This window comes from Cyrtonyx montezumae, unplaced genomic scaffold (assembly GCF_038088225.1).
Source record: "Cyrtonyx montezumae isolate F1298 unplaced genomic scaffold, pur_monq_1.0 scaffold_3, whole genome shotgun sequence".
In the NCBI taxonomy this organism is placed as follows: domain Eukaryota; kingdom Metazoa; phylum Chordata; class Aves; order Galliformes; family Odontophoridae; genus Cyrtonyx; species Cyrtonyx montezumae.
Window position 1 is genome coordinate 77,340,796 of NW_027072034.1, and position 14,288 is coordinate 77,355,083.

The 14,288-nt window shown below is 40.4% G+C and overlaps 1 protein-coding gene across 5 annotated transcripts in view; it reads left to right on the forward strand.

The window, feature by feature from the left end:
- The first annotated feature begins 8,348 nt into the window (after positions 1–8,348).
- CBLB (Cbl proto-oncogene B) overlaps positions 8,349–14,288 on the forward strand; it is a 122,924-nt gene continuing 116,984 nt past the window's right edge. For 3 of the 5 annotated variants that reach the window (XM_065741970.1, XM_065741969.1, XM_065741971.1), the window contains exons 1-2: positions 8,410–8,502; positions 9,149–9,307. In XM_065741970.1, coding sequence (XP_065598042.1) covers positions 9,161–9,307 — 147 coding nt within the window. In that variant the 5' untranslated portion in view covers positions 8,410–8,502; positions 9,149–9,160. Of the gene's footprint in view, positions 8,503–9,121; positions 9,308–14,288 lie in introns of all 5 variants that reach the window. The other 2 variants (XM_065741973.1, XM_065741972.1) reach the window with 2 other exon arrangements.

Here is a 14,288-nt window from a genome sequence, read left to right on the forward strand (position 1 = left end):
GGTACTGTATATGGGCAAGAGGTGGCAAGTGGACGTACAGAAACAAAGACTCAGTTGAACTAAAGCAAAGCACCTCCAGGGACTTCATTATATCATGAGGCTCTTCAAGGTTATGAAACTGGGTTGAACAGCACTGGGAGTTAAGCTACAGCTGAATTTAAAAGCAGCAGAATGTTATTTTATTCATGGTACTCAAAGTGAAATGTTCTTCATTCAGCCACTATATTGCTGTAGCTGAGCACTAGGTTACGAGAAGAAAGCAAGGATTCCCACATATTTTTAGAAACTGTATTGTACAAAATTACTACTCTTAACTTTTTTTGTGCCAGTAAATGGAGAAAGCTCTCTAGGACTATTCATTTTTTTATTTTAAAGAATTCATTAACTCCTTCAGAAGAAGCCTTTAAAAGTTCTTTTTGTGAAGTCCTGAGCCAAGCTACCTACAATCCTTCCAGCATATGGGCTTCCTTCTTATAGGTTCATAGGTTCATAAGGTTGGAAAGGACCTACAAGATCATCTAGTCCAACCATCCTCCTATCACAATCCTACCCAACTACTAAATCAAATCCCTTTGCACCTCATCTAAATGCTTCTTGAACAGTACTTTCTTTGAAAGTACATCTCTTCATCTGCATAAGATAGTGAAGCTAGCCAGCTACATACATCCTATATGCATAAACAGCACAGGGGAAGTATTGAACTCCTGTGCACACTGACCCAGTACCTCTAGCACTGCCTCATGCTTCAGCAGTGAAATTAATTGCTATTTTTCAGAGTCGAAGTCATGGGTTAGAAAGAATAACTCAAGTCAATCTATGTAGTGCAGAAGAAATGAGAAGTCAATTAACACATTTTCTTCTCCACCAATCTGACAAAATTTAAGCACGCCACACAGGGAAAAATAGATATCCTGAACATCTCTGCAACAAAAATGAAATTTTTGTTCCAAAATCATTTCAGGAAAAACAGATTCAAGCCAATGAAAGCACCCAAGGTTCTAAAACTGGCAAGCAACTCTGGTGCACCTCAAAGCACCTTCAAAAACAGAAACCTTCCCATTCACCAAATTTTCAGATATTACCAGGTATCTCCTTTAATATGTTAACCCGATTTTTCAAGGATTCATATCTGCACATCTGAACATATCACTATTCACTTTATTATTACTATTATTTTCTTAAATATTGCTTATGTGGAAAAGAAAAATGTATCAAAATAACATGGAAAAGAGAAAACTCTCCTAATTCCTCTAGATTCTCTTTGTTAAGTTGCACAAAGACATATATTATAAAAACTCAGTTGCTGACACTGAGTTAAGCAAAACAGTGAACATTTGAAGTTGCTACTGCGTAACAAGATTAACAAATATTTCTTACACAAATCTGTAGCATGTAGACTATCTTCCATCAAGAAAATGCACAAAAAATAAGTATTTCCAAAAGGCAAGCACTGGGACACAGTTTTGTTAATTTCTGCAAGGGCAGAGTGAATCCTATGGGAAGGATCTATCATAGAGCATGAATGACTTCTGGCTAGACAGCAAAACTGTCTCTGTTCATTTTCAGATCTGTTGAAGAGACTGAGAAGAACAACTACAGCTAATAACAAAAAATGTAAATGAAAAACCCAACAAAAAGAAAGCAAAAGAAAGAAAAAACATAAAGGGGGAGGAAATTATTTGCACAACAGGCTTATAAGCCAGTAGACCTGGTTTTGTATTTAGCTGCAAGCAACTGATAAATGAGCAAAATAAAAACACTTGGACACATAAGTCAGCACTTGACTGGGGAAAAGTAAATCACACCTTCAGTAATTAAAGCCACCCTTTGTTCTCTTTGATACAAGGGTGACAACTTTCAGCTGGATGCTTTCTGACTGCCCAGATTAGATATATTGGAAGGAAGGCAGAAATTAACAGAAATTAATCCTTTCTTTTTTCTCTGAATTGAAATTTCAATTCTTTACTTTGACCTCCTTATATTTGCTTTGAAACGACATGCCTTAATCTGAAACTTAATAGAAACAAGTATGAATACCCTCCCTTACTACAGAACGAACAAAATAATGAAAAAAACATGTTTCAGAGTAGTACGCTCTGTTTAAAATACGATTGCTTAATGCATTAAAACGAACATTTCAGAAAGGCAGAAATCAGTTATTCTTCTCTCCAGGAGTCTCATTCACTGTTTTTCATTTTCATTAAAAAAATAAAAAAATAAAATTAGTCCTGTAGCAAAGAAGAAAAAAGTACAATCATTGATTGCATGACATATAACCAGCAACTGAAGCAAAAAGCTTATAAACTCAGTCTGAGGATAACTGAATGCTCTGAAGCATTTAGAAAATAATTACAAATATCAGATGTGTTCAATTTGATTTTGCAAATGACCTATGCAAAAGCAAAATCCCTCAGCACTATTAAAACTGTGACTTGCCTTGCGAAACATATGGCCTACTTTTCGGTTGGAAAAGATAACTTATTTTAAATTAAGCTAAGAAAGACAAAAAAACCCAATGTTTTTACTATACCAAGTACACAGTTCCCATCTTTACTCACAAAGAAAATATTTATAGAACTTGAAGCATACATGAAACATATGATAGACCACAAATTCATAGTGATATCATAGCAGTAGAAAGCGTTGTCTTCTTTCCACAAAAGATGGACAGATTGTTAAAGGCAGAAAAATAAATTTAAGAAAATTAATCAATGTTTAAGTTATTACCCTCTTGCACTGCATTTTTTCCCTGTTTAAGACACTATTTTACTAAACTGAAAAATTTTTGTTGCTGCAGAGAAGTCTGTGTGCCACTGGTTGTCTCATTCAAGTATTTCAATGAAAGCTGCTAGTAACATAGACCAACCTCCCCCCACACACACACACAAATTGAGGTTATTTAGATTTGCAGAAGCACAGGGGAAGTCTTTTCTATGCTAAACTGTGTTCAACAAACACAAGCTTGTTGCCTGTTAAAGTGCAGCTCCGGAGAAGGATGGCAAGGGAAAGTCTCTAGGCACATATTTTACAACAATTTACCACAATATGGAAATCTCAGAAATTCTTGTGAAAGCAGAGATATTTGAATTGGAAAAAAAATAAAATAAAAATGAAAGCTCCTAATTCTCAAGTCAAACAAGAGCTTACAGCTGTATTTGGACAGGATATTAAATAGGACATTCAAGTTAAATATTGCTGCTATTGTTTTATCAGACCAAGGAAGAACTAAGATAATGGTACTTGGCAGGAACTCGGTTAAAAAAAAATAAAAAAATAAAAAGAGGATTTTGAAATTAATAATTTTTATGCTATAACACAGACGGGGTACATTCAAGAGGTAGTGCTAAAGTGATAGAACTTAGTTAAAGCTTTTGCACCTGCTCTGGCAGATGGATGCAATTAATAACAGAAAAGAAACAGAAGAACTCATGTAAAATCACTCCCTGAGGGTTAGGTTGTTTTAAAATTAAGCTGACGTGCTTTTTTTTTTTTTTAATTACCATATATCACAGCAGAGATGTGTTTTGAAGTGGGCTGTCTAGTTTAAAGCAAATGAACTCATTAGCAAGGTGTGTAGACAAACATAGGCCTGGACCTACAATTACTTTTCATGTTCAGTCTACAACTGGATAATGCATAGTAAAGGAAACAGTTCTGTTTGGCATGGGAAACAGTATCATATTCAAGCTGATTTTCTCCTGACATGAATGAAAGATTTGAAAACATAAATATGAGAACTGTCATCAATAAAATTCTTGCCATTGTATTTCCTACACTTAAGTGTATTTCCTCCCTGAAGTAGTCCAGTTCTCACATTCAAGAAGCTATTTGAAAATAAACTTCATTATCTGAAGTCAAACCAATGTTAACAGAGATTAAAGGCCTCATATTACACTACATGCATGCACATGTGTAATTGATATACACACACACTACCACTGTATCTGTTATCTGTATGCAGTAACTAGTCATGATGATATAAGCCTACAGCAATTTGTGATGTTAAATTATTAGGCTACTCCCCGGTAGCTTTGGTCCACGCCAGCTGGTGTTTGTCCAAAGGGCTCCAGGGAGGTTCAGGGTTAGCGCAGGTCAGAGACCATTGCCTGCTTGCAGATACTTGAGTTGATGGGATAGCAGTGCAGGAATTTTATGAGAATTGTGGCTACCATCCACGTTATGCCATGCTACCTGGACTCAGGGACAGAGAACAGTGTCTGGCCCGTTTCATTTACAAGCACAGTCAAACTTAACTTTTCATTCTAATTAAAAAAAAAAAAAAGAATGCCGATCTGAGGACATGATGACTATTAAGAACATCAGTACACAGAGGAAAAACAGTTAAAGGATTGTTAAAAGTAGATGAGTTAATTAGATAATAAACTAATGACTAACTGCCACTGTTATCACCAATTTTCTTGAAGTAACTATGCACTAAGGTAGAAAAAGCATCTGTTATACCAACTGCAGTTATCAGTATGAGCTCTGAGTGCCACTGGTGATTTGTTTTGCTTTATATCTCTGATTTTGCTACAACAAAACAGGTAACAAAACAGGTAATTGCAGTCTGATTTAAAAGTTATCCAAAAATGGTAGCTCGCAGCTTAACAACCCCCCAGATCATAAATAAATTACTTCATTTGACTTCTGAAGAGCCTAGCATCCTTGAGGGCGTTGTAAAACTACAGCATGAAAGGATTTTTCTTTTGCTCCATATTCTGAGGACTTATTAAAGGTGAGTACATATAACTGGAAAATGATGGGTGCAGACAGGCTACACGCAAGACCTTGAATATTTTTAGAATGGGCTAAATCAATTGTACCTGAGCATATAACCACAGAACTTAAAGGTATCAGTTATTACTGGCTTTTTCTTCTTCTCTTTTGTGCATGCATTTGTTTTATTTTCATAGAAAACAGACGGGGAAATACCAAAACAATACTGGGTTCTACCTTAGAGTCTCAGCTTCGCAGCAAAGAGTGGCCAGCTCCTTTCTGCTGGGGCACTGCGCCCACTGCAAAGAGCATGACCTTCTCATAGTTCAGCCATTAAACTGCTGCTTAACAGTACACCAAAGTATCCCTGTGAAAAGTTGTCTTTTCATAGTATTTTACACATCCAATTAGCATACCAAGAGATGACTGGAAGCTTAAAGATTCTGGGATAGGCAGGGAGAATACTACCAGCGAGAAGGTGCTTCGTGTTCAAGATTCAAGATAATTGACTTCAGCTTTCATTAGCATTGCTACCATAGTATTTCACTCAGCATAGTGTATACTATATTTACCTTTTAACATTATATCATACACGAGACCAATATTTCATCTAATTTAAGTGTCTTTAAGTAAAATACACATTTTGATCTCTTTGTTGTTCTAGTGTTTCAGCAAATTTTTCCAAAAGTTACTTTAGATGGGGGCAAAAGAATACACACAAATGAATAGTGCTTCCAAACCACATACATTGACTGTCTGAAGAAAATCAATAATATTTAATGGCTGGTGAACAAAAAAAACAAACTATCTCTTGCTTCCAACTACTGTCAATGGCTCTAATTAAATTCATTCAAGAGCAGCAACAAAATTTCATTCAACCTAATCACCCTAGAGGAATGAGTCAGAGCAAAAAGAAACCAGCTAACTTATAGTAAAAATCACAGTGGATGCTAGTTTACTTCTAATATCTTGTACTTTTGTTTCCTCCCTTTCTATCAAGCAGTTTGCTCTTCCAACAAATGGTAATAATTTACCTTTCAGCAAAATTGTCGGTCTGAAATCCTTGACTTAAAAAGGGATTTAGGAGTACCAAACGAGGCTTCATTCACTAACTGTCTTTATTTCTTTGTCTGTCATATCTTGACTCACAGCCACCTTCTCTCCATCCTTATTATAGAATTTACCAAATCCTCACAACAGCCATCCAGTCATCATGACACAACTGGATTATAACTTAACTAGGTTGAAGAATGAGTCTCACATAACATGTCATTCACAGAAATTCTCACTTTTGATTTATTTTATTTCTATCCTGCAGTGCTCTCCTACAGTGATTAAAATACTTGTATTATAAATACCTGATTCAAAGTGTCATATTCTTCTTCTAAGATATTCTACTTCTAAAATAAGTATTTGGTCAGACTACTCATGACTAAAGAGAGATCTGCCCACATCAAAATAAGGCAATTGGCCAGTGCCTTCAGCCTCCACCTTTTCAAGGGCCTTTTATCCTCATGTACCCTGCAGATACTACTTGACAATTTGTATCCTTAAGTTCTTTACCGCTAACAACCATATCCCTTGAACTTCAAACACATAGCAGCTGCTTGCTCTTCCTCTCTAGCCTTACTTCTCAGCTGTCTTCTATCAAATGGTAACTCCACTCTGCATGCTTGAAAGCACAAAGGCAATGCTGTGTCCTTTAGTCTTTTCATGGCGTAGCACACAGAAGTTTAGCCCATCTCAAACATTCTTGATACTGAAGCTGGAGGTGTCTGTTTCACTCTCTTGTCCCAGCCAGCTAGCTTCCAACGTAAACTCACATAACCCTCTGAGGATGCTATTTCCCAGAATATCTGTACTTACCGTACAGTGCAGACAATGAAAAAAAAAGGTTGTCTGAAAACCACTCCTTTTTCTAATACAGCTGGCTTTTTTGCTTAATAGCACAGCACACACACACAGGGATGCAGGAAACCAAGCTGCTTATTCCTGCTGGCTCGGAACTCAGATGAACTGCAAGACAACATGACTCAGCCCCACATGGCGACCGAGTCCAGCTTGCAGACCACATCTCTTGGCAGAGCACAGAATATGAAGAAAATGACATAACAATGAAAGCAGAACAATCAACAAAAATAAGGAAAAATTTAAGAAGCTTGTGAAAGATTGTAAGATCATCTGATTTACCCACAACCAAAAGTCAGACAGCAGAAGAAAGAGCAGTCACAACTGACCTAATCTTATGCAAGCAGAGCTCCAAGAAAAAAAAAAATAGGGAGAACTGACAGCAAAGAGTTTTAAATCAACACTCAGATCAACATAGAAAAGACAATAATTCAGAGCCTACACTGAAATGAGAAGGTCCAACCCACTTAAGGCAAGTGTCTGCCAAATTGTATTTTAAAGTTAAAGAGGTGCAATGACCTTTGAGGGAGACAATAATGATGAGATTTTAGTTGTTGCACCTATGTCCACAGTAGTAACTTGACATATTTCAAATCAACTGGAAGATACCTACACCAAAAATGCCTATAAATGACATAATAAATAAAAGGAACATTGAAATGTTCCACAATAGCACTTCTATTGTTTTTCTTCAACTCCTCCTTTAATAAAAGCTAAAAATTAGGGGGAAAAAGTCAAGAACGGTTAGAAACAACTACAGAAATCCCACACTTGCTGACACTCGGAAAATCAAAACTTAAAAGCAGCCTTTAAAATAATTATCTTGGTAAAATAACCACAAACCTTTAAAGTGCTTTAGTTTCTTTGTATGATAATTAATTGTAAGATTAACACTCACAGAGCGTAAGTACACCCTGGAACATCTTCAAAGGGCTCTGAAGTCAAATGCCTTGCACACTGTGTGCCTACGCATCACTTTCTCCTCTCCGGTGTCCACCAGTAATGTAAATGCTTGAGAGAAACTTGCCCCTAAAACAGAAGCGTGACACTCGTCAGTTGGGGTTTATTTACCATATCCCACAGAAAGCCCTCATATGAAGTAAACATACAGGGAAGTTTTTATGTGCGTCCTCCACTCATTTCCCTGAGGATGAGCTGCCACAGGGTTTGCTGCACTCCAGTCTATCTTTAACAAAGCAAACCTCCCTCTCTCATGAGGAGAAGCTAGATGTGAAGAAGAAGCTCCTGCTCTTTGTGGCCACAACACTCTCGGTAAGCGTGAAGGGGAGCCATGCAAGCAGAAAGCTCCAGAAGGCAGTGACAAACACCACTGATTTTTCAACATGCTTTGCGTGCCTCGACAAGACAGAAGCACACTGCCCTCATGAAGAGGACACACTTCCCAGGGCCACATGCCACACAACGAAGCCCCCAAGACCCGAAGTCCATGCGCCGCCTGACGCTTCAAGCCACACCCCTCGGGCGGGCACGCGTGGGTGGGCGGGACCGGAAGCTTTCTCTACCCCGCCCCTTGCCCAGCTTCAAGCTCACTCGCTGGCTTCTACGTCAAGCAAAAGCATCTCTGTGTTCTGATTGTTCGAGGAGCGGGGTGAGGCTGCTCCCGCCCGCGGGACCAGGGCGGGGTTCCGCGGAGTCGCAGCCCACTTCGTCCCGCTCCTCGAGTGTGCGCATGCGCGGGGCCGAGCCGTGGCCTCGGGGCGGGCATGTTGCGAGGAGAGGAGCGGCCGCCAGAGCGCCGCGGGGCGGGGGAGGGAGCGGGGCAGCCGGAGCCTCGCCAGCCTCACTTTCCCGGAGCGCGCGGAGACCGCGTCCTGCCTGGGGCTGCGAGCTGTGCCGCGCCGTGCCGCATACAGACCTGTGCGTGTGCCTCTCTCTGTCTCTTCCTTAGCGCGTAGCTGCCGCCCGCTCGCTCGCTGACCGGGCAGGGCGGCGGGGCAGCGGCAGTGCCTCGGGGCTCAGCCCTAGGAGGGGCTCGCGTGTTCGTCGGCGGCGATCGCGCGGCGGTAGGGACGGGCGCGGGATGCGGTCCGGCCGCACGCCGGGGCGGTGAGCGGGAGAGCCGACGCGCCCCGCCGGCCGCGGCCCCGCGCTTTGGGGCGCAGATCGGCGGAGGAGCCCGGGCTCGGTGCCGCTCCGTGCGTGTCTGTCCGCGGCCTCTCACGTTGCGCCCTCGCTCCGCTCTGATTTCTTTCCCTTTTTCCCTCCCTCCCTCCCTTTGGCCGCGGTGCGTCTCTCGCTTTTGTTGCCCGGCGGCGCCGTGTGCCCGGTGGCCGCCGGTGCGGGGCGGGCCCCATCCCTCCCGGCACCCCATCCCTCCCGGCTATCCGCGATGGCCTCCGCCTCTATCCACTGAGCCCAGGTGGGCTTAGGCTGTCTGTCACGGGAAGTTTAAGTCGTGCCCTGCTCTTGCCCTTCCCTGCTTGTGAAGAAGGAAGTGTTACCTCGCTGGCTGCGATGTTTTGGAGCACCTTGTGAGACTTCTGTTCTCTGTCCCCGCGGCCAGCCTAGCTCCCAGATGGCCAACTCCCAGAACGGCCGCAACCCACGCAAAGGACGGATCCTGGGCTTCATCGACGCCATTCAGGATGCTGTGGGCCCCCCCAAGCAGGCGGCTGCCGACCGGAGGACTGTGGAGAAGACCTGGAAGCTCATGGACAAAGTGGTGAGTGTGTGTGTGTGCTCTGGGTGAAGAATTGGGGATGTTTAAACAGATGAGCACAGGGAAATAGCGTCTTCCTGCAGCTTCAGTTGCTGTGCTGTGCGTGCCACGGAAAGTAAGGGGACTTCTTCAGTCTTATGTTATTTAACCACGGTTCATTTTTTTTTTTCTTTTTCTTTCCCGTGGCCTCTGGCTATGTGTGGCTTGTTTTTTGTTTTTTTTTTTTTAAATCTTGATTTGTGTTGGGAAGACAAATATGTGTGTTTGCCTCAGGCTATTGTTATTTTCAGTTCCTTTAAAATGACTCAAACTTGAAAAGCTGAGCTGTCCTAACAAGAAACTGCTTAACTTGGTCTTGTAATCGCATATTCTGTGTGTTTTGTGTTGGATCACGTTGTTAGTCTTCAAACAAGACCTCTGAAGCATGAAACTTAGTTAAGCTCATCGTCCTGTGAGATGTGCTCGTGATGGTAATGCAGATACGTTTGTGCTTTTAGGACTGTGCGTGGGGAATGAGGGACGTTGCTCTTGTCAGTTCAGTAATCAGATTTGTATGGCACACCTAACTTTTCAGTGTGTGCTCTGCGTTTCAATTTTAAAGTACTTCCAATTTTCACTCTGAAACTAGCAATACACTACACTAGAAGTTATTTTTAAGGGAAAAGGAATATGGACTTTAGTTTTCGAGGTCTTCTATGTCCCTGAACTTGCTTCAGAAATTTTGTTTAACATTGTTCAAGGTAACATGTTGCTGCAGATTAGCTAGGAGATTTTCTTACCAATATTAGGAATAGTTTGATTATAGCACAGACAACTGTTCAGGAGGTGCAGGCAATCTATGTTGCGTATGAGTGATGCTTGACAGCTTCCTCTTGAAGCTGTTAGCCTTGGGTCCTTATATCAAGTGTAATTACTTTTTAACTCCAGGAGTTAGTGTAACTGTTCTCTTTCCCTGTGGCTCTTGTGAAACGCAGGCGTTTAACACCTCTTGAAGTTCCCAAGTAGTTACAATGTTATAACAGAGATAGTTAATTTAACATAATGGGCAGTATTGAGTGGTGTTTTCAAAGTATTTAAGTCCTTGTGCGCTTTTCTTTTTTGATGCTCCAAGAAGAGCAACTGTATTTCTACTACATTTCTGATAATGATTGTAAACTTTAAAAACAGCCTTCTTACAAATGGTATTGTATGAATCAACACAAAGTCTTTGACGTTTTCCTGTTAGTGATTTGTATGCTGTAAACAGTGAGCATCTTGTAATGACAATTGCAAATATAAACACTTGGAAGCAGACACTTTTATTTGGTAGAGGGAAGTTTGTCATTGTTGAAACCGTGTGGGGAATGTACAGCTTAATTTACAAGTCTGTATGGTACTGTTGTCTCTGGCTTGTTTGTGTATCCACAAATACCAGAAAATCTTAACCCCAGTGCTTGGACTTGCACATTATTTTTACTCATCTATTATAGGGTAACTATTTGTTGACAGAGCATCAGAGCAGCCAGCAGGGCCTGTTCTGTAAAATTCACTGCAAAGGCTGGTCATTGTACTATGCTTTCTTTTTCATTTTGCTGGATAAGTGTCCTCAATTTGGATCTTTAATGTATCCTCTTTATGCTGCTCTCAGTTAATCAAATTTTATTTCCAAATTATATTAAAGTATACCAGACAGGATGATGTCATAGTGTGAGAATGCTGTAGCTTTCTGCTTGAATTTTTAGTGTTTGGTACTTAGAGTGAAAGGATGTGTTTGAGTAAATTTAATATGTTGTCAAACAAATTTAAGTTTCAGCCTCATGTGACAGTAGGCACAGGAAGGCCTACTCATCTGCCTAAGTTCAAAACCAAGGATTAAAATCAGAAATAGAAACCTGCTCGTTCAAGTGTTCCTTCAAATCCCCTTTTTGCAGTGTGTCCCATGACTGATGTCTGTGGTTGTTCACTGATAAAATTAATACCTAGTGAAGGGAGTAGGCTATGCAAAATCAGTGGGATGACACCTGAGGTAAGATTGTGGCTTTGAGGTCTGTGTTTGCTTCTTGTAATAATAGTATTCTTGTTTGTGCTTTGTCTATAATAGCTGTGATAACCTTTGTTTTACTATGGTTAGGTGGCTGCAGTTTTCCCATTCTAAAGGTGTGAATGAAAGGGAAGATGAAAACAAAGCAAAGCTGTTATTTGACCAAAGAGTGGAAAAAGAGCAGTCTTTAAAACTAGAAGCAGAGCTCAGTTTTTCCCTGTTTGTTTCCTTTCTTCCTTCGTCCCTTCCATTCCATACCTCTCCTTACATGCTTTCTGCTTTTTCTTCTACTGGTAGGTAGTATCACACATGTATGAAATATTTGTTTTCAACAGTAGGATATTAACCACAATCACCAATGCTGGTATTTTATAGGAACTATACTTTAAGATAGGTTTTATGTTGTATGTAAAAGCTCTTTCTAATGAATTTAAAACCTAGAAACTAGGAATGCATTACTACTGGAAGGTGATGGTTATCTTGGGAAGAACTTTGAGAGAGAATGTCTATTACATAAACATGGGAGCAGTTCAGTTAATTTACTACACTGGTTATTTAGACTTAGTAGTACTGTTGTGCACATTATACTATGGTGGGTTTTAAGCTTGTAGAATTGTGATGTTCTGAGCAGGATTTTTTAAAATAGGAATATTATAGGAACTTTCAATCGTTTTTCAGTACTTCAACACATTGGCTCAGAAAAAGAGCACTCAAACGCTTGACATGATATTGCTAATCTTCTCAGTGCAAAGCATCAATCTTGGCTCACCCAGTTGCTTGACACTGTACATGGGGATTTGCTATTTTACTAATTATCTGAGAGTATGCCCAAGGCTTCCACTACGGACCTAGTGAGTAAAGTGTTACTGCTATAATTTAGTAAGTAGTATTTTTTTTCCTTTAAACTGACATTGTTAGTAAAGAAGTTTTCAACAGTATACAAGCAGCTGGAGTGCAGTTCAGCAGCTTGAAACTGTGCTGATTGTTTATTCTCTGCAACACTTACTGTGATTGTTACATTAATGCACAATCTTGCAAATACACTAAATATCATTTTTCCATATGGGATCTGGAAAAGGAAATCAACAGTTGTAGCCACAGTATTTTTTCAATATATTACCCAGTTGAAGTTAATATAAAGTTTTACATCTGCATAGATTGTCCATGGAAAAGAATTTAAATAGAGAAATGAAAGCTTCTCCTTTCCTAATCGGAACAAAGTGTAAATGGCTCTCAGAAGTCAGGTGTTCTTATGGGTATGTAACATCAGCCCTGTTACTTTGTATTCTTCCAGCATGGAAACATATGGTGCAGTTGCAACATGATAGCTGTTGAATAACTGCTTATTTCTTGCTCAGCTGAGAAGATGGGTCATTGGTTACTTCCAAATACATTTTGAAGAGAAGCCTTTCCAGGGAATTGTAGAATGCTTAGACTTGGAAGGGGCCTTTAAAGGTCATCTTGTCCAATTCTTCTGCAGTGAACAGGGACATCTACAGCTAGATCAGGTTGTCCAGAGCCTGGTTGAGCCTGGTTTTGAAATACTCCAGAGAAGAAACGTCTACCACATCTCTGTGCAATCTGTTCCAGTGCCTTTCCTCACTCAAAAAGACATTTTTTTTTTACTTATTTCTAACCTAAATTTCTCCTTTGTAAGCTTAGAACCATTTCTCCTTGCCCTATTGGAACAGACTCTGCTGAAGAGTCCATCGCCTTCTTTCTTGTAGCTCCCCTGTAGATACTGAGCAACCAGTGTCAGGTCACTTCAGAGCCTTCTTCAGGCTGAACAGCCCCAGCTCTCTTGTGGGAGAGATGTCCTCTGGACATGCTCCAACAGATCCATGTCTCTCCTGTACTGAGGATTCCACATGTGGATGCAGAACTCAATGTGAGGACCTTCCAGTGCTGAGCAGAGGGGCAGGATCACCTCCCTTGTGCTGCTGGCTATGCTTCTTTTGATGCAGCCCAGAATACGTTTGGCTTTCTGGGCTGCAAGGGCACACTGCTGGCTCACGTCCAGATTGCTGTCTACCAGTAACCCTAGGTCCTTTTCATTAGGGCTGTGCTTGATCCTTTTGTCTTCCAGTTCATCCTCCAGTGTAATGGATATTGCCTTGACTCAGGTGCAAGACCACCTTGCACTTGCCTTTGTTGAACCTCATGAGGTTCTCTTGGACCCACTGCCTGAACCTGTCTTGGTCCATCTGGATGGCATCACATCCCTCTGAAGTGTCAAACACACCCCACAGTGCAAAATAAAATTCACTACATTCAGTGTAATTTCTGGCAGGAATGAAGTCCATGTTGAAGCAATATCATCCTTATACTTAATTTCTTTTCTTGATTCACCCTCTCTTGTTATGTTGTCGTAATTGGTAGTGCTGTGTGTTGTGTTTTTCTGAAGAATTATTGTGGTATCTTCAGAGCTTCACTTGTGTTATTTAAGAATGCTTTTAATACTTTAACTTTTTTTTAGTACTTTCTGCCACACTGTCAAGAGGTGTAATTTTGAAATGTAAAAGCACTGATGCTCTGATGTAGTTTAGTCCATTCAAAGCAGCTGAAAGCAATATTTAGCAGATCTCCTTAGATACTCTGTTTTATCTGTGTTGTTTTCCTTTCATTGTATTTGACTTACATTAGGTGTTTAGCAGCCCCAACATAATCTGTTTATACTTTGCTTGAGTAGAAGTTATTTTGTTGTGCCATTGCAGGGTTTTCAACTTTGCAGTAAAATGTGAATAGAAGTTGTAGCTTTCTGGAAGAAGTCTGTTGTCTTAATAGGAGGGCTATCCATTATTTTATCTGAAGATGTTATGGAATAAAGCTTTAAACCTGCAGTCTGGTATCCTCAACAATTTGAAGACTAGCTTTTTTGTGTGTGTTTTTGGAAGGAAGGTGTTATTGTAGTGGGTTTTTTTTTGTTTTCCCCTGTAGGTACTGGACTTGCCTGGAGTTTTTTAA